The 22,370-nt window shown below is 32.1% G+C and overlaps 1 protein-coding gene across 2 annotated transcripts in view; it reads left to right on the top strand.

Annotated features, from left to right (window-relative positions):
- The first annotated feature begins 249 nt into the window (after positions 1–249).
- fam83hb (family with sequence similarity 83 member Hb) overlaps positions 250–22,370 on the top strand; it is a 33,790-nt gene continuing 11,669 nt past the window's right edge. Inside the window, exons 1-2 of one of the 2 annotated variants that reach the window (XM_056480277.1) lie at positions 250–580; positions 19,835–20,304. In XM_056480277.1, coding sequence (XP_056336252.1) covers positions 19,855–20,304 — 450 coding nt within the window. In that variant the 5' untranslated portion in view covers positions 250–580; positions 19,835–19,854. The remainder of the gene's footprint in view (positions 581–19,834; positions 20,305–22,370) is intronic. The other variant, XM_056480278.1, reaches the window with a different exon arrangement.

Here is a 22,370-nt window from a genome sequence, read left to right as displayed (position 1 = left end):
TAAACTCATTGTTTAAGCATGCACGGGCGCTTGTTTTGACATGAACGCTGTTATTCTATGGTAAAACACGAACTGTGGATGAATAATTAATCTTCTATATACCATCATCATGCACACAGATCGTAACCCGTGCATGTCTTTTGTCCCGCGAGCAACAACAATCCACCATCTGTCCGAGGAAGAGGAAGAGGAAGAGCAGGGCGAGCTGGGAGATGAAGTGCGCATTTATTAGACGTGTTTCGCCGGTTATGCAGATAGAAAGGTTGTTGTGAAAAGCCTGTTGTTTCAGTGCATGTGTAGTTTGGCTGTAGGTGACGCCGGAGATGTGTTTAGGGAGGAGTCAGATTCAGAGTCGATCATTTTGGGAAGCGAGAGTTTTTGCTGGGCAGGACTCGGCCGAGCGCGGACAGGTTTCGCCAGGGCTGCTTTTAAACTCAATAATTTTGGGTGGGGTTTTTCTTTTGCACAGACATCAGGAATGTATCGTGAATGTGTTGGCTGAGCAGAGGGTGAAACGACCGAGTTTTTGTTTCGGGACGGGAATAAAGTTTGTTCGGCAGCAGTAACTTCGGGCGTAAAGGTAAGATCGAGAGTCTCAACTTACTGCAAACACAAAGAGCAGATGGAGCTGTGACAGCGGTGGAAATGCTGTTTGCACTGTTTATCTGAAGCGGATTCTGAACGGTTAGCTCTATGGTAGATCAATACATACGAGTTTTGAAGTAAACATTAAAACAATAGAGTCTCGAATAACTTGACGGAGTGGAGTCTGACAGCTGTGTGCAAATGATGACTGATCAGCAGGGCCAGACAGACTTTTATTTGCTGTCTCTTTTAATTTTGAATTTTATTTAGAGAAAATGGAGACAGATGATAACAGATGAAAAATTAATAAATAAAAACATGAAAAAAGTAAATTTATAAAATTTATATATATTGGTGCTGGGTAAAGATTAAACACTTAAAGAAAAGAGTTTGTTTTGACATAATATATGTGTTATATGTTTTATATATATATATATATATATATTCATTATGTATATCTAATCACACGCACACACACACGCACACACACACAAAGATGTATATATTTGAGAAAATGTTTATTCGTTTTGTATAAAACAAAATATACATGTATATGATACAAATTATATATATATTTAAATATCTATGCAAAAAAGTATAGTTTTGCTTTTATATATATCAGTACTGGGCAAAGATTAATCATAATTAATCACATACCCCCAAAAACGTTTGTTTTGACAATGTATGTGTGTTTTATACACTCAAAAAAAAAAAAATTTTTGCTCGTTCAAACTACTTATTTAAAATGAGTTGAAACAACAAGATTTCATTGGGACAACTTAATTTTGTTTTGTTAACTCAACATAAATTTGTTAAAGTGGTAAGTTAACTTAATCAATTTGTGTTGGGACAACATGAATGAATGCATTTTGTACACACACATATTTATATATATTCATTATGTACATCTAAACACAGACATCCATGCATATATTTGAGAAAATGTTGATTTATAGTTAGACATAAAATATACATGTATATGATATTAATTATAAATAAATTTAAATATCTATGAAAAAAATGTATCGTTTTGCTTTTGTGTGTGTGTATTACATGAACATAAAACTAAATATATGCACATTTATGAATTATATATATTAGTGCTGGGCAAAGATTAATCACATCCAAAAAAAGGGGTTTGTTTTGACATAATATATGTGTGTGTATTATATATATTCATTATGTAGATCTAATCACACACACGTACATCCATATATTTGAGAAAATATTTTATATAAAACATAATATATATATATATATATATACAGTTGAAGTCAGAATTATTAGCCCCCCTGAATTATTTGCCACCGTGTTTAATTTTTCCCCCAATTTCAGTTTATCGGAGAGCAGATTTTTTTCAACACATTTCTAAACAATAGTTTTAATAACTCATCTCTAATAACTGATTTATTTTATCTTTGCCATGATGACAGTAAATAATATTTGACTAGATATTTTTCAAGATACTTCTATACAGCTTAAAGTGACATTTAAAGACTTAACTAGGTTAATTAGGTTAACTAGGCAGGTTAGGGTAATTAGGCAAGTTATTGTATAACGATGGTTTGTTCTGTAGACTAAATTAGCTTAAAGGGGCTAATAATTTTGTCCCTAAAATAGTTTTGAAAAAATTAAAAACTGCTTTTATTCTAGCCGAAATAAAACAATTAAGACTTTCTCCAGAAGAAAAAATATTATCAGTCAGGCATACTGTGAAAATTTCCTCGCTCTGTTAAACATCATTTAGGAAATATTCAAAAAATAAAAAAAAAATAAAAGGGGAGCTACTAATTCTGACTTTAACTGTGTGTGTGTGTGTGTGTGTGTGTGTGTGTGTGTATGTATGTATATATATATATATATATATATATATATATATATATATATATATATATATATATATATATATATATATATATATATATATATAATAGGCCTATGTTAAAACAAACTTTTATTATGGATGTGATTAATCGAGATTAATAGTGATTAATCTGTCCCTCGGCACTATAATAATATAGATATTAAAGGTTTACAATACAAATCCAATTACAATCACTTGTTTGGTAAACAAAGTAAGCATTTTATAAAATATTAAAAATATTATGTTGCAAAAGGCAATATACATAAATTAAAAGCCTCTGCAAATTATTCAATAATATTACTTAGAAATGAATATGAAAACTGAATATATATATAGTACACACATTTTCATAAGTAAATAAACTCGATGGGCTAAAAAAAACTGCGTATTTCTGCAGTCACAGTTTCTGTGTAGGCCTACTGATCACTCATTATTATCAACTATTATGAATATTATGAAATATTATAAATGGAACAAACGGTTAAAGGTAATGTTCACTCCAAAATGAAAAATCTGTCTTCGTTTACTCACCCTTTACTCATTCCAAACCAGTTTGTGTTCTGTTGAACACAAAAGAAGATATTTTGAAGAATGTTGGAAACCTGTAACCATCGACTTCCATTAGTATCTGAATAAACAAAACTCAAATTGCTACCAAACAAGTAAAGGGTGAGTAAACGATGACAGATTTGATCATGTTTTGATGAACTATCCTTTAAAGCAATACACAAACGGCTCTTTATTATTGTAATGATCAGATCTCTCGAATGAAAATATGTTATATTTTGAAAATGTGTATTACTTCAGATTAACTATGTATATGCTTGGCAGCTGTATTGTCCACCCTATACACCTTAACTCTTTCTGATTGCAATATAATAACGTGCACCTTTTATAAATCTGCATTGGAACGATAATTATTGTCAAAAGTGCTACACAAATAAACTTGAACTGAATATTAGTATTGTATATAAGCAGGCCTGTTGGGCTTTAAAATGCGCACAGAATTGGTCCTTTGTTATCAAGTAGGACTTTGGTTAGGGTTTGGCTCAGGATGTCTTCACAGTGCCATCGTGGTCTTAAAACATTGCACAACTCTAGTGGAAATATGAAATGATCATTCTGCAGCTCCTAAATCTCCACTTGCAGTGATTCTTTTGGTGGGTGAGGCTCAGGTTAACCATGAACAGACATGTGCATTTCTGAAATGTCATCTTTCATCATTTCCTACATATGGCTGAGCTTGAGTTATATGACAGTTTAATTTAGCTCTTGTTGAAACACGAAGTTGTACTAAGAGGGTGTTGTTTCACTCTTAACAGAAGAAGAAAGGAATTAGTGGCTGCCTTAAATTTTTAAGTTCAATCAAATTAACCTTACAAGCCATTTTAAGTTAATTAGCATTAAACTGACTTAAAATAGCTCGTTTAACATGGTTAACTCAATTTAATTACTTAAATCGACATTAAAATCTTACTTATTGATCATATTATGTTTTAGAGGATAGTAATTGATTAGTGGCAGACTGAAAGAGGAATGCAAAATAAATCATTTGGGCGAAATCTCACATGATATCCATGCAAGACAGATGAAAAACAGCAACTTATTTATTTATTATTATTATTTGTTTATTATTATTGCATTTTTAACATGGACAAAAGTAGCCAAATTGTGAAATATAAAGCATTCACACCACAATTTCTTTTTTCCACAGAAAATAAATGTGTGAAAGTGATTATGTAGAAGGATGCACCAATAAGGCTGATACCAGCAAGCTGATAATTATGTTCATATTATAGCCAATAACTGATAAATTACCATAGATGTACACAAAAAACAGTATTTTAAATGTTACAAGTGAATTAGGTATCTAAAACATGGACATTTTGGATTTGCTTAGAGTCTTTTATTATAAAAATGAACTGTAAGTGAGCTTTATGTGATGGTAAAAGTGATCTAAATGTAAAAATATAGTATAATCATGCACATTTATTATATAACATCAACTCCTGTTAAACAGAATATAATATTGGCCTATATCCAATATGATGCTAATATATTTTGCATCATATCTTGAACTGTATCCTTTTTAAATAGTGTAAAAATATCCCATTAAATATATAATTTTTATTATGAGTTGTGTTATTATACACAATAATGATAGGTCTTTGTTGCAAGTACCCAATGTTGGGTCAAATATGGACAAAAAACCTGTCAACGTGGACAAAAGTTAAAGCAGCCAGTGTGTAAATTGTAAGAATAAAGCATTATAGACCTTTAAGGAAATATTTTCAGTATCATAATATTGTTTTCCACCAAAAAATAAGTAAAAGTGATTATGTAGAGTGCTTGAGTACCAATAAGCTGAAAATCATGTTCATATTATAGCCAATATCTGATAAACTACCAAAATGTACACAAAAATAGTGTTTTAAATGTTACAGGTGAGTTTCGGCATCTAAAAATTGACATTTTGGATTTGTTTACAATCTTATATATTATAAAAATGAACTGTAAGTGAGCTTTATGTGATGGTAAAAGTGATCTAAATGTAAAAATATAGTATAATCATGCACATTTATTATATAACATCAACTCCTGTTAAACAGAATATAATATTGGCCTATATCCAATATGATGCTAATATATTTTGCATCATATCTTGAACTGTATCCTTTTTAAATAGTGTAAAATATCCCATTAAATATATAATTTTTATTATGAGTTGTGTTATTATACACAATAATGATAGGTCTTTGTTGCAAGTATCCAATGTTGGGTCAAATATGGACAAAAACAACCTTTTAACATGGACAAAAGTTAAGGCAGCCAGTGTGTAAATTGTAAGAATAAAGCATTATAGACCTTTAAGGAAATATTTTCAGTATCATAATATTGTTTTCCACCAAAAAATAAGTAAAAGTGATTATGTAGATGAATGCACCAAAATGTATGAGTGCTTATGAGTACCAATAAGCTGATAATCGTGTGCATATTATAGCCAATATCTGATAAACTAAAAAATGTACACAAAAATAGTGTTTTAAATGTTACAGGTGAATTTAGGCATCTAAAAATGGACATTTTGGATTTGCTTGCAATCTTATATATTATAAAAATGAACTGTAAGTGAGCTTTATGTGATGATGAAAGTGATCTAAATGTAAAAATATAGTATAATCATGCACATTTATTAACATCAGCTCCTATCAAAAATATATATAATATTGTCCTATATCCAATATGATGATAAAATAATGATATTTATGATAATTATGTAAAAATGTATACAAAAATTGTGTTTTAAATGTTACAAGTGAGGTTAGGCATCTAAAAAATTGACATTTTGGATTTGCTTAGAGTCTTTTATTATAAAAATGAACTGTAAGTGAGCTTTATGTGATGGTGAAAGTGATCTAAATGTAAAAATATAGTATAATCATGCACATTTATTATATAACATCAACTCCTATTAAACAATGTATAATTTTGGCCTATATCCATCATATCTTAGAACTTTATCCTTTTAAAATGGTGTTGTATAAATACCCCAATAAATATATCATTTTTTATTATACACTGTGTTATAATACACTCTAAAATGATGAGTGGTTGTTGCAAGTACCCAATTTTAGGTCAAATATGGACAAAAAACCTGTCAACGTGGACAAAAGTTAAAGCAGCCAGTGTGTAAATTGTAAGAATAAAGCATTATAGACCTTTAAGGAAATATTTTCAGTATCACAACATTTTTGTCTACCAAACACTGTGAAAAAAGGGATTATGTTGATGGATGCACCAATATGGCTGACAGCTAAGCTGAAAATTTTGTTCATATTATAGCCAATAACTGATAAATTACCATAGATGTACACAAAAATAGTGTTTTAAATGTTACAAGTGAATTTAGGTCACAGAATTATTATGTACAGTATGAAAAACACATTTTAGATTTGCTTAGAGTCGTATATTATAAAAATGAACTGTAAGTGAGCTTTATGTGATGGTGAAAGTGATCTAAATGTAAAAATATAGTATAATCATACACATTTATAACATCAACTCCTATTAAAATGTATAGTTTTGGCCTATATCTAATAGGATGATAATATATTTTTGCACTGTATCCCTTTAAAAAGTAAAAACTTCTGTCTAGAAATGTTTATATAGACTAAAGGTCAGTCATGTTCTTCATTCTTCATTTAGTGTGGTTTGTCGCAGCTTTAGGGAACGTTTACACAACAATGACTTTCTAAAAATGGAAATATTTTACCTTTGCATATTCATGTACTGACGGCAATGCTGTCAAAACAATCCCCATTCACACTGATCCAAATATCATCTTCAAACTATTAAGACTACACTGTAAAATATCCCTAATGAGCAGTTTTCTGTATTTGGTGATTCATGTTTTTATTTTTCCCCATTTATTTATGCTTCTGAATCGCATTATGAGATCTTGATCTTTCTTTCAACAACTAATAATCTTGAAAAGTTCCAAAAAGTGACTTTTATGAACATTTTTAATAGTTTAAAGTGATATATTGTCTGGGTTGGTGTTGTATATTACACTACAAAAACCATGTAATAAACTGCCAGCACATTTTCTGTCATTTTACAGACTTATTTCTCTACATATTATTTATTAGACATTATATTATTATTTTAAACTACTGAAATGTCAATAAAAGTCACTTTGTTAAACTGTAGAGTTAAAATTTTAACATAAAAAGTCGACAGAGCAGAGATCAACATCCTATAATGCAATTGACAACCGTAAGTAAACAGAAAACACTAAATGCAGAAACTGTTAATTAACAATAAAGGCTGCATGAGATTGCAAAAAAATGACTGCAATATTTAGTTTTCTGAGGTGTATATTGCAATATGAATATAATTTCACAATATGACTTACTATTTGGAAAGAATTCATAGATTTAAAGAATTCAATATAGATTGGTTGGGGTGATTTTGTAGGGGAGCGCATCTGGATAAATGATACAAAATTATCCAAAAATATGCAAAATACAATACACAAATTAAAGCACAGATGAAAAAAGAAGGAAAAAAAGAAAGGAACAGCACTTTAATGGCTTTTCTGTGGAGTCTAACAGTACTGACGATGTAGAGAAATTCAGTAATTAAATGTAAAACACTGAACTTAAACATTAAAAACTGAACTACACTGTTCCAATTTACTATGACCTTTTATGTGAAGCTGCTTTGACACAATCTACATTGTATAAGCGCTATACAAATAAAGGTGAATTGAATTGAATTGAATCAAAATAACATGTTCTGAACTGTGGTTCCTGGTTAATTATAACCCCAACTTAATATTGTAGGTTCTGTGTTGTGACTATTGCAGCTTCAAACACTACGATATCGATGCTGAAACTATATATTGTGCAGCCCTAGTTTATATAATGAATATATTATAAGCATATGCATGATGTCAGTTTTTCATATACGTTCAGAAAGTTCATAAAAGTTTGTGTTGTTCAAGCAGAGACATGTAATTATTATTTTAAATTTGCATATTGAAATGCCTCAAAGCGCTTCTGTCTGAATAAAAGACCATAAAAATGCACTGAAAAAAGTGTTGCATGCAAAACTGTTGCAAACAATTTATTTGTGTTGAATTTAAACAAATTAAATATAATAATGTTCAACTTAATTTGTTTGTTTAAATTCAGCCCAAATAAATTGTTTACAACTACGTAACGTAAAAAATTGAGTAAATCCAAGGAATCATCTGTGAATAATTTTTTTCAGTGTAGTTTTCTGTTTTAAGTTAAATATATAAATACTTTTATATAATACCATTATTTATTATTTTCCTATTATGTGATTTGCCATTACATATATAATTTTCACTATGAGCTGTGCTATTATGCACTCCATAAGAATACTGGGTTGCTGTATCCCAATGTTATGTCCAATATGCACTGAAAAAAGTGTTGCATACAAAACTGTTGCAAACAATTTATTTGTGTTGAATTTAAACAAACAAATTAATTTGAGCAATGTTCAACTTAATTTGTTTGTTTAAATTCAGCCCAAATAAATTGTTTACAACCACTTAACGTAAAAAAATTGAGTAAATCCAAGGAATCATCTTTGAATAATTTTTTTCAGTGTGGACAAAACCAACCAATCAAATTTAATTGATAAAGTAAAATAAATTAACACAATGTTGAGTTTGTCTATATTCAACTCAATGTTGGGTTACAACAACCCAGCATTTATTAAGCTTCATTAAAGACACATAAAATGAACTATTTATTAATTATTAGCCCTCCTGTATATTTCCCCCCCAATTTGTTTAACAGAAAGGAGATTTTTTCAACACATTTCTAAACATAATAGTTTTAAAAACACACTGATTTCTTTTATCTTTGCCATGATGACAGTACATAATATTTGACTAGATATTTTTCAAGATACTAGTATTCGCATGTCATGATTTTGCCTTGTACAATGTGATCCATTATCATCCATGTTGATCCTGGAACATCATTTTGTTGGAAAATGTAATCCACATTTATTCCTTACCCCTAAACCCAACCATAACTGTAAATTATTCCCAAAACCAGAGGGGAATAATAGTTGGATAACAATCATGTAGAAGTGCATAAACCTAACCGTAAGCCTAAATGTAACATAAACGGTAAACTTGTCCCTTATTTCTGATTGGCTGATTTGAATGTCCTTCCAGGATCATAATAGATGTTAATCCAGGAACATGTCCTACTTAATGAAATCAGGTTAGCGCTAGTATTCAGCTTAAAGTGTAATTTAAAGACTTAAATAGGGTAATTAGTCATTGTATAACGATGGTTTGTTCTGTAGACAATCTAAAAACAAAATCCTTACGGCGGCTAATAATATTGACCTTAAAATGGTTTAAAAAAAATTAAAAACTGCTTTTATTCTAGCTGAAATAAAACAAATAAGACTTTTTCCAGAAGAAAAAAATATTATAGGAAATACTGTGAAAAATTCCTTGCTCTGTTAAACGTCATTTAGGAAATATTTGATAAAAAATAAATAAATAAAAATCACAGGAGAGCCAATAATTCTGCCTTCAACTGTATATAAAATATATTTGTTCATGCAAAAATCTTTGTCTGCTAAAATTATTATTTACGCTATTACAAAAATGAAGCTACTGAAACATCATCTGCATTGCTGCTGATTGTAGGAGATATTTGAGGAATGCCAAGCATCTTCTGATTTCCCGAAGGTGTGTATGTGTGTATAAGAATGAACGCATGCATGAACACATCAGTCCTCTCGAAAAGTAAAAGTGGACAATATCTATTATGTCTTGTACTGAAGAACTGTGGAGATAAAGCTCCTCTGCTGTGACTCAATATCATTTCATAACGTCTTCTGGGCCTTTTTGTCACATTTGACCATCCATTTGCGAAACCAATACAAATAAGCTTGAATTATTATTATTGGTAGAATGATATATGTAACAAAGATGAAAGTTTTTAAATGATTAAGAATAAGATTATAACATTTTAGGAAGAAATAAAGCCTCTTTAAAGACACAATGGCACAGGGTTATACTGGAATATGTATTATTAGACCTATAGGGCTCAACATATACTGTATAGAGTACACCCCTCACAAATCTCTCATTTTGATTAATATTTTCTATAGGAAGCTATACAGTATTAGATATCTGTGCATATACATTAGATTAGTCAGAACTGAAGCCAAATCTGAAGCTAATAATAACAAAATAACTTGTGATAACAGTCTAAAATTAGTAGCGCACATTTATATATTAGGGATAAATATGAAATAAGTTTAAAAAAAAGAGCAAAACTCAAGAGAAACAAAACCAATGATAAAATTTTGTTGAAAATTTCAGAATAAAAATAAGAAAGAGCTTTGTTGCCAGGTATGTTCATACAACAGGATGCAATCATGCAACAGGATGACAGACGGGACAAAAACAGATAATAAACATATTTTAAAAATAGAAGTAAATAGTGAATGCAAATATACAAATTGACAAGTGTATGTACAGGTATGTTACTATATACAACGTTATATGAGCAGCTGTATGTGCATGTAAATATTGTTGTTAAATAAATAAGTGTATATGTGTATAAAAAGGTTGATGTTTGTTTCACAATTACTATCATAAAGAGTTCATAAGATGAGAAGTTTGTGTCGGGCTGTTCTGGTGCGCAGTGCTCTGTAGCCTTGACCAGAAAGTAAACGTTCAAAGAAGCAGTGTACTGGGTGTGAGGGGGTTTTTGTAGTTTGTAATTTTTTTCCCAATATTTCGCATGAATTTAATTGTATTATATTTCTATTTCTAAATATGTTTGGTGACTAAAATATTATTTTAATAAATATATCTGTTTAATAAATCTGCTTTGAAGAAAAACGCACCAAAATATACATTATTCACTGAGAAATGGATACAAATATAGATTTTTGGTTCATAGCAAAGATGTCATATTTAATAGAAGATTGTATATGTTTTTGATATTTATGGGTGTAAAATATATATTCTCATTAGAGGGTTTGTTCAAAGAGGTTTACATACAGTTGAAGACAAAGTTATTTTTATAATATATAAAAATATTTCCCAAGTAATGTTTAATAGAGAAAAATAATACAATTTAACAGTATTTGAAGAGCAAAAATAATCTTATTTCTTTTAGTTTGACTGATATAAATTCAGTTTTTATTTTTTCAACAATTTAAGGTCAATATAACTATCCCCATTGAGATTTTTATTTCTCAATTGGCTACAAAACAAACCACTGTTGTCCAATGACTTGCCTAATTAACCTCATTAAACCTTCAATTGTCATTTTAAGCTGAATGCTAGTCTCTAGAAAAAAAATCTAGTCAAATATTATGTACTGTCATCATGGGAAACACAAAAGAAATTAGCTATTAGAAATTGGTTATTAATAATAATATGTTAATAATATAAAACCTCTCTTGAACAGCATTTGATTAATATATATAAAAAAAAATTCAACAGGAGGGCTAATAAATTTCCATTCAACTGTATGCAAGGTATGTTTTATTTTTATATTTAATTTAACATTTATAAGATTTTTTACATTGATGCAAAAAACAAAACAATAGCAATAATAATGAAAAAGCAGGGATTGTCTCTATAAACAGATATATACGAAATATGTAGCCTATATATATATATATATATATATATATATATATATATATATATATATATCAGGGGTGTCTAAACTCAGTCCTGGAGGGCCGATGTCCTGCACAGTTTTGCTCCAACTTCCTTTAACACGCCTGCCTCGAAGTTTCTAGTACACAAAGAGCTTGATTAGCTGGTTCAGGTGTGTTTAATTGGGGTTGAAACTAAAATATGCAGGACACCGGCCTTTCAGGACCGAGTTTGAACACCCCTGATATATATAAAGCCTATAAACAATACTCGCACTTGTTGTACAAAGCCAGCAATATCTATATATCCATTAGAAATAAAAGGATTAACTTAAACTTAAAAGGCTAGACTCTAAAGAGGTTTCAAGATATAGTTCATTTCATTTGAATGACATAAAGTAACTCATTCAACCATTTTATGCGAGGTAATTTTATTTAAAGATGTATGGCGTATTGTTTGATACGATTGTCATTCTTCACTTAATTTCTTTCTTAGATTGAATTAATGCAGTGGTAGTATATATTTTTTCTTTGTCCTATTCACTTGTTTGATGCCTGTAATATTTGAAAAGTAAGTTTTTTATACAGGGTTTCTGTAGGTTTCATCAAGTAAAATTTAAGACTTTAAGACCCCTTTAAGACCATTAAGAATAGTCTGGTATTATCATGAGAAATCGTGTAATTGTTTTTAGGGTTTTTTTCCTGATTAGGAAATTTATTTAGGAGAATTTGCCGTAAAAAAAATGTCTAACAGTTGTTGTGAATTGCATCTCTTTGCAATAAAAAATATAAAAAATAAGATTTTATTGAAATGTATTGCTGGTGATTGGATGGATGTTGGCCCAATCGAGTAGCTTCACTTTGAAAAGGCAAAATTAAGAGCTGCTTAAAATGATTTAAGACCTACAAGACAATATTTCAGTCAGTTTAAGACTGTTTAAGGCCCAGCGGACACCTTGTTTAAATGAAATGCATTGTCTGGTGAACTGGGTTGAATCCACTCCAACGTGATTTACTGGTCTGGGTGTCAACTCTCCTAAAGCAACACGCTGACAGCTCAGCTTTTACATTAGTAAGCAGAAAACATGATAATAATCAAGGCGAGTCATGAGTAGATGCAAATCTTTCTTTTGTTTTGTATCTATCAGATGACATTACTGTTAGCAGCTTTATGAGCGTCAAAGGGGTATTCAAGCATCTAAGAGAAAATAAATAGTGCAGCTTTGAATTTAGTTTAGCTTTTTTTTTAATTCAGAGTGGTTTAATTTTTACTGTATGTGTATTGTACATTAAACATTTTTACCATGTCTTACAGAGGGCACCAACTAACATGTTAATCAATGAAGCAATAATTTATATAACAAAAAAATAATGCAGACTCAATGAATGACATTAAAAGATCACCATGGAGCTCCAAAATATCAGTTAATTTTAATTTACAATTTGTTTATGCTTTGATAATATCCTTTAATGCATTCAGTTTCTCCACTAATAAATAATGTGATCACGTATGCTTATATATTTTAATAATAACAGTTCAGAATCAGTGTGTGTTTCAAGTGTATGATTTTTACGCAGTTATAATGGATACACTACACTCTAAAAAATGCTGGGTTATTTTAACCCAACACTGGGTAAAAAAAATGCTGTTGGATTGAAAAATGGTCTTTACATTTTTTATTGTTTCAAGTAACCCAACATTGGGTTTGTTCATAATGACATTTGAAAATTATTTCACCAGTGTTTTGATGTTTTATTTTCATAATATTCTTCAATCCACTGGGCTTCACCGAATTGTCAGTAGGAGTTTTTAAACTAAAAATTAATATGATTATATATGCCTTTAGGCGACGCATTGGCGCAGTAGGTAGTGCTGTCGCCTCACAGCAAGAAGGTCGCTGGTTTGAGCCTCGGCTGGGTCAGTTGGTGTTTCTGTGTGGAGTTTGCATGTTCTTCCTGCGTTCGCGTGGGTTTCCTCCGGGTGCTCCGTTTTCCCCCACAGGCCAAATACATGCGGTACAGGTGAATTGGGTAGGCTAAATTATCCGTAGTGTATGTGTGTGTGAATAAGTGTGTATGTGTTTCCCAGTGATGGGTTGCAGCTGGAAGAGCATGCGCTGCATAAAACAAATGCTGGATAAGTTGGCGGTTCATTCCGCTGTGGCGGCCCCAGATTAATAAAGGGACTAAGCTAAAAAGAAAATGAATATATGGCATTATTTATTTAACATTGTATATACAGGAATCAGAGAGTGAAATTCAACACCTTTTAAGACCCTTTTTTAAGACTCTTTCCATACATTTTAAGACCTTATAACCACTTCATCCGGAAACACTGGCGAGATTTTAACTTGCAGTACATATACTAAATATTAATGTAAGAAACTAATCCAAAACATTATTCATATACGGAGTAGAAATCTATTAAATCTAGCTAATTCAGCAGGTTGGCACCTATGGACTATTTCAATGTAGTGATGTCATTGGCCCGTGAACATTTCCTGCTTGTTGTCAAACTATTCCATAATTAAAACAAGAGGCAATTCAATCATAACTAAGCATTATAACAGCTATCATAACATTATTTATCAATATGTAGATCTTTTTGAATTCTCAGAAGCTACGGAAATTAAATGTATAAGGGAAAATATGCTAGGACCATTGTTATTGTTTACATCCCTCAAAAAGGTCTACAGAGCTGCAGAAATAATGGTGTTGCCTTGGTTACTGCAGTAAACAAAGCAGCATGATGTCAAATCTAGCAGGATTTCATTGATTTCCTAAACTAAACAGCGTCCTGATATTTGCAGATTTAATTCAGGCAAACTTTAGCATACAACCACACACTGCATAACCAAAAAGGAGATCAAATTTAATACCTTGCAAAATAGCATTTAAGACTTTTTATTACTTTAAGGGCCTTAAATTTCTCTACATTGGTTTATTAACATTTATTACTTTTTAAGACCCCGCGGACACCCTGTTCTAATAATAACAACAGTTTTTATGCAGTTATTTCTGATATGCTACACTCAAAAAAAATTCTGGCTTGCTTTAACCCAACACCGGGTCAAAAAAAATGGACAAACCCATCAGTTGGGTTGAAGAATGTAATTTCAATGTAATTATAAAAATGAACCCAACAGTGGGTTTGTTTAGGCAACGCAGTGGCGCAGTAGGTAGTGCTGTTGCCTCACAGCAAGAAGGTTGCTGGTTCGAGCCTCGGCTGGGTCAGTTGGCGTTTCTGTGTGGAGTTTGCATATTCTCCCTGTGTTGGTGTGGGTTTCCTCCGGGTGCTCCGGTTTCCCCCACAGTCCAAAGACATGTGGTACAGGTGAACTGAATAAGCTAAATTGTCCGTAGTGTGTGTGTGTGCAAATGAGTGTGTATGGATTTCCCAGTGATGGGTTGCAGCTGGAAGGGCATCCGCTGCGTAAAACATGTGCTGGATAAGTTGGTGGTTCATTCCGCTGTGGCGAAAAGAAAATGAATGAATGGGTGTGTTTATATTTGACCCAATGTTGGGTTAATATGACCCAGCATTTTTATTATCTGTGTAAATGACATATTTCACCAATATTTTGATGTTTTATTCTCATAATATCCTTCAATCCACGTAGCTTCACCAAATTATCAGCAAGGATTTTTAAACTAAAAATAAATATAATAACGTATGCCTTTATATATTTTAATGATAACAGTTCAATATAAGTGTGTTTGATTTTTATACAGTTATATCTGATACGCTACAATCAAGAAAATGCTGGGTTGTTTAACCCAATGCTATGTCAAAAAAATGGACAAACCCATCAGTTGGGTTGAAAAATGTAATTTAAATTGATTGAAAAATGCAAAAATGAACCCAACGTTGTGTCTGTTCATATTTGACCCAATGTTAAAGGGGTTAAAGGAACACTCCACCTGCATAATATCACTCTGCCTGGTGCAGCCATGCTACAGCAGCAAGGTTTCTTGACAATTACACCAGAATGAGAGCATAGTAGAAGGTTAAATTGGCTTAGAAAATTATAATTTAATGATAATTTAATCTAAATTGGCTTAGATAATTAATCAAATTAGCAGACTTGAAAACTGCTGGCTTAAATGAAAAATTTAACTTTGAGGAAAAACTAATGCTTTTAAGTTTTCCTAGGGGCTTCATTTTTTGCTTTAGGCAAATTTAATAAAACAGAAACCATAATTTTCCACTTAATCCAAATACAAAAATGTACTTTGAACGAAAAGACACAGTAGTTTCACTTTTTTCAGTGTATATAAATGTGTAGATTGACCTGCAGAAAACTCTGCTCGTCTCATTGTGTACATAGGGAATTCCTGTCTGTCGTGGGACCTTCCAGATAGTGATCACTAAGCCAGATTTTGAAGGTTGTGGGTCCTTGTGCACATGTGTTTGTGTTTTCGGCTTCACCATGGTAACGGTGTCAGCCTGTTGGCGAGTGACTCATTGTGGGCAAGAGGGGAAGCGAAAGACATCAGCAGAAAGGGAAAAACTGAAGCAGCATGTGACTGAATCAAAGAAGGGAGTGTTTTGCTGAAGCTCTTGTGAAAGACTCACTGAGTTAACTGTGCAAGTTAGAATCAGACTTTGAGCGGGTCATAAATTAACCGAGACATGTTGTGACTGATTCATAGCATGTCTATTATATAATGTAAGCTCCCATATGAACCAGAGATTCGTAGGTCAAGGATGAGTTGTCCATTTTTGGCGTCTGCATTGAACAAATGTGATTATTTATGCATAGAAAGTAATAAATGCAAGAGTTTAAATGGAAATAAAACATCAAAATATTGAAGTATTTTTCAGTTGTCATTTACACATAAATGCTGGGTTGTATTAAAGGAACACTCCATCTTTTAAAAAAAAAGAAAAGGCTCATTTTACAAGTCTCCCATAGTTAAACAGTTGACTTGAACCATTTTTACAGGGTTTCTGCATGTATCGTCACGTCAAATTTAAGACTTTTTAAGACCTTCAGACCCTTATGAATGAAATTTCAGACTCATATACGGAGTAGAAATCTATTAAATCTAGCTAATTCAGCAGGTTGGCACCTATGGACTATTTCAATGTAGTGATGTCATTGGCCCATGAACATTTCCTGCTTGTTGTCAAACTATTCCATAATTAATACAAGAGGCAATTCAATCATAACCAAGCATTTTAACAGCTATCATAACATTATTTATCAATATGTAGATCATTTTGGATTCCCAGAAGCTACGGAAATTAAATGTATAAAGGAAAATATGCTAGGACCATTGTTATTGTTTACATCCCTCAAAAGGTCTACAGAGCTGCAGAAGTAATGGTGTTGCCTTGGTTACTGCAGTAAACAAAGCAGCATGATGTCAAATCAAGCAGGATTTCATTGATTTCCTAAACTAAACAGCGTCCTGATATTTGCAGATTTAATTCAGGCAAACTTTAGCATACAACCACATACTGCATAATCTAAAATGAGATCAAATTAAACAAGGCTAAGAGCCAAGGACTTTTTTTCCAATGGCACAGTTAAAACATTAAAAAAAGATGTTATTGTAAGAATATAATTAAACCATGTTGGTTAATAGAGTCAGTAAATAATCTTATGTTAATGTGAATGTGAATGTTAGTGATTAGACGGATGGTAGCCAGATTGGGCAGCTTTACATGTACATAGAAAAATTAAGACCTGTTAAAAATGATTTAAGACCTACAACACAATAGCCCCTTTCACACATACAAACCTTTCTGGAAAATTACCAGCAAGTTCCCGGAAAGGTCTGTATGTGTGAACAGGCCCTTTTTGAAAATGCCTGTAATTACAGTAATTTTCCGGAAAGAGAAGTTGTAACATTACCGGTAATTTGCCGGAATGCTGCGCTGCGTGAACGCAGAAGAAAAATAGCCAGAAAGAGCGTGTTCACGCTTAGAACACACAGACGTGAGACATCTACTCCAGCCAATCAGAACATTGAGACACATTCACATCTGCGCTGTTTATGAAAATAAACTTTGAATATTTTTCCAGACACATTTAACTGCTAGATGTTAGTCAGATAACGTTTCTATGTTCCTTCTTAAAGCCAACTGTGTAAAAAATTATCGATAAAAAGCTTATGATAAGCTGTTGTTTGTTTACCCTCAAGCTTTGTTTCACGTGCGCACGTGAAGTAGCTGGTGAGCACCAGCACACACACACACACACACACATTATGTACATCTTGACATGCGAAAGTGTTCCTCTACGTTTTCTTCGAAGGTGTTCACAATACTGATCCATCCACAGAGTTTGTTATGTAGTCAAATGTTGTACAAATACAAGTGCAGCCATTCAGAGCTCATTTCTGCTTAATGATGTCAGAATTTACCGGTATTCTGGAATGGATGTGAGGATGGTCTTTTCCGGAAAAATTCCGTAACGTTCTTGCCTGTGTAAACAGTGCTTTTTTGAACTTGCCGGTAAAGTCGTTCCGCAAAAAAAAAAATTCCAGATATTTACTGGTATCACTGTGTGAAAGGGGCAAATATTTCAGCAAATTTCAGACCTTTTAAGGCTAAAAAAATTAAGTTTTTGAAATTTAAGACTTTAGGTTTTTAAATCATTCAGCCGATTTCTTGTTCTGGCTGGGTCACTTTTAGCTAAGCATAATAAATTGAATCGGATTTGACCATTAGCATTTCCTTTAAAAAAAGAAATAAAAATGATTTAAATTTCCTACTTTTCTTTTAAAGTTTGATTTTTTTTAATTGCACTGTAAAAATACTGGGTTCCTTCATGTTGTCCCAACACAAATCGATTACATTAACTTAATTGTCTTTACAAATGTAAGTGGATTTATCATAAAACAATTAAGTTCTCCCAAAAAACACAATAGAATTGTGTTGTTTCAACTCGTTTTAAATAACTAGCTTAAACAAGCTACAAAAGCAATTTTGAGTGAATAGAAAATTATTCATTTATTTATTTTTTTCTTTTCCATAATTCTTAAAAAATATTATTTCTTGAAGATAGTGTGCTGAATAAAAAAAAACATACAAAAATGTAAAAAAAAAAAAATCTGCATTTTAATACCAGGTTATATTAACAAAGATAAAATGATACTGGAATTTGTATGATATTATTATCTGCATATACACTACCGGTCAGTACGGGGTCAGTATGATTTTTAAAGGCTGCATTTATTTAATAAAAAAAACAAGTACAAATCGTAAAAATATCTGTTCAAAAGTAGTTTATAATTTAATATAATAATTAATTCCAGTGATTTTACTCCAGTCTTCAGAGTCACACGATCCTTCAGAAATCACTCTGTTATTGTTATTATTATCATTATTATCAATATTGATATTATTAATGGTAATAAAAGCAACAATGACTGGAGTAATAATTTCATTTGAAACTACATACAATAAGAAAGCAGTTATTTAATTAATTAAATTACTTTTTAAATATTTACAAATTTAACAATTTTTTTACATTTAATAAATGCTGCCTTGATGAACAAAATCATTTACTCAAAAAAACATGAAAAAAAACTGACCCCAAAATTTTGACCGGAAGTACAAATGTAAAAAAAAAAAAAAAAAAAATCTGCCTAAAATATTAAATCCCACCTTAATATTCGTATGTTGTTGTAATTTGCAGGTAAATGTTAAAATAAACCAGATTTTTAATATCAGGTTCCACTTATAAATATAAAATATACTCTGGTATTTGTATGTTTTTATGATTTGCATGTAAAGAATACAGTGTTTTAATACCAAATTACATTCCTGAACAAAAACAATAGTCTACAATTTGTATGTTTTTATTAGCATTTGCATATAAATGTTCAAATAAATCACCCTTTTATTAGCAGGCTGCATAAACGAATGTAAAATCTGGAATTTGTATGTTTTTATCATTTGCATGTAAATGTTCAAATAAATCAACCTTTTAATATCCAGCTGCATTATTCGATATAAAAGAAAACTCCACATTTGATATGTTTTTTTATCAATGAATGTAAAATAATACTTCAGAGTTTGTATGTTTTTATAATTTGCATACAGCGGGATTCAAGAAACAAATTCTGCATGCTTAATATAGTTTCATTTGCATATTACATTGCACAAGTATAAATCTGTGAAAAGATTAGAGGTGTATTTGTGTATTTTTTTGTAAAATGGAATATACGCTCATATATTATTTTTGATTTTAGGTTGTTTCCCCTGCTCCACCATGGCCCGTCGCTCCCAGAGTTCTTCATTGGGAGACAACCCCCTGGATCCCAATTATCTGCGTCCCCATTACCGAGAGGAGTACCGCATGGCTATTGATGCCCTGGTGGAGGACGACATCGAGGGCTATTACAACTTTTTACAAAATGCTAACGTAGTGGACTTTTTATCGAGGTCAGAGATTGAGAATATTAAAAGCACTGTGCAGACGCCACAGAGTGCTGGAAATGTACCAGAACTGCCCTATGGAGAAATCGATCAGGATGAGTCTTCTGACACCTACTGGCCTCTGCATTCAGACTTAGATGCACCAGGATTAGATCTCGGTTGGCCAATGCAGCAGCATAGTTTTGTGGGACCCACAGAGGTCACAATGCTGATAAACCCTGCTGAACCCGAACGGCCCAGCATTAAGGAGCAGGCCCGTCGCCTCATCAAAAATGCACATCAGGTCAGTGCGTTCAAATGTATTAATAATGTCAGCCTGAATTTGTAAATACAATTGCATACAAGTGTCTTAATGGTGCATGCAATAATTATTTTCCTTAGTAATAAACAGAGATGGCACAAGTACACATATCCTTTCCTCAAGTAGAAGTACAGATACTTATGTTTAAAATGACTTTGGTAAAAGTTGAAGTACTGATTAGACTTTTGTACTCAAGTAAAAGTAAAGAAGTACAAGTTGAAAAATGTAAAAAAGTAAAGCAAAAAGTACCTATTACTACTACATGTTTTAGTTTTACTAGGTAGGTAACTCTCCGACTATCACCTTTATTTGTATAGCACTTTTACAATGTAGATTGTGTCAAAGCAGCTTCACATAGAAGATTATAGTAAATTGAAACAGTGTCAGTTCAGTTTTAGTGTTTAAGTTCAGTTAAATTTAGCTCAGTTCAGTGTGGTTTAATAATCACTATTGAGAGTCCAAACACTGAAGAGCAAATCCATCGATGCGCAGCTCTACAGATCCCGAACCATGCAAGCTAGTGGTGAAAGCGGCGAGGAAAAAAACTTCACCAATTGGCGAAAGTGAAGAGTTAAAAAAAACTCGAGAGAAACCAGGCTCTGTTGGGCATGACCATTTCTCCACTGGCCAAACGTTTTGTGCCAATGTCCAAGAATGTGGTATTAGCGAATAGATAAATGTGTGTGTATGGGTGTTTCTGGGTTGTTGGTGGAAGGGCATCTGCTGTGTAAAACATACAGTTGAAGTCTAATTGTATTATTACCTGAATTATTAGCCCCCGTTTATTTTTTCCCCCAATTTCTGTTTAATGGAGAGAAGCCAGAGGCATTCCCAGGCCAGCCAAGAGACATAGTCCCTTCAGAGCCACCTCAACTGACTTCTCTCGATGTGGAGAAGCAGCGGCTCCTCCCGGGTGTCAGAGCTCCTCACCCTATCCATAAGAGTGTGCCCTGCCACCCTTTGAAGGAAACTCATTTCGGTCGCTTGTATCCAAGATCTTGTCCTTTCGGTCATGACCCAAAGCTCATGACCATAGGTGAGAGTAGGAACGTGGTTTGACGGCTCAGCTCCTTTTTCACTACAACAGACCGGTACATTGACCGCATTACTGCTGCCGCTGCACCAATCCGCCTGTTAATCTCACGTTCCATCTTTCCCTCACTCGTGAACAAAACCCTGAGATACTTAAACTCCTCCACCTGGGGTAAGGACTTTCCTCCAACCTGGAGATGGCAAACCACCTTTTTCCGGTGGAGCACCACGGCCTTGGAGTTTTAGGTGCTGATTCTCCAAGTCCGAGGGGGCTAATAATTTTGACCCTAAAGTGGCTTGTAAAAAATTTAAAACTGCTTTTATTCTAGCCGAAATATAACAAATAAAACTTTCTTCAGAAGAAAAAATATTATCAAACATACTGTGAAAATTGCTTTGTTCTGTTAAACATCATTTGGGAAAAAAAGAGAAAAAATTCAAAGGGGGCTAATAATTGGCAGTTCATTCCGCTGTGCCAACCCCTGATAAATCAGGGACTAAGCTGAAGAATAAGATAGGTAAGTAACTAGACCTCACATCCTAATGATACATTAATATAAACTAACTTACATTTCCAATTTTTATGTAAAATGTTTGTCATAACCCAGGCGCAAACTCTCAGCGTTCAGCTTGTAATTTTGCTGCTGTTAGATCAAAAACAAAAGCTCCCATTCATGTTCATAGGCTCTAAAAATAATTCTATTGGCCAGTCTATTATTATAAATAATGTCTTACATTTTACACTGAAGTCTGTCCAATATGCAGTTGAAGTCAGAATTATTAGTTCCCTTTTGAATTTTATTTTATTTTTTGAATATTTTCCAAATGATGTTTAACAGAGCAAGGAAATTTCACAGTATGTCTGATAATATTTTTTCTTCTGGAGAAAGTCTTATTTGTTTTATTTCGGCTAGAATAAAAGCAGTTTTTAATTTTTTAAAAAACATTTTAAGGTCAAAATTATTAGCCCCTTTAAGCAATATTTTTTTCGATAGTCTACAGAACAAACCTAATTC

This window comes from Danio aesculapii, chromosome 19 (assembly GCF_903798145.1).
Source record: "Danio aesculapii chromosome 19, fDanAes4.1, whole genome shotgun sequence".
Classification (NCBI taxonomy): domain Eukaryota; kingdom Metazoa; phylum Chordata; class Actinopteri; order Cypriniformes; family Danionidae; genus Danio; species Danio aesculapii.
This window is presented reverse-complemented; position numbering and strand designations above follow the sequence as displayed.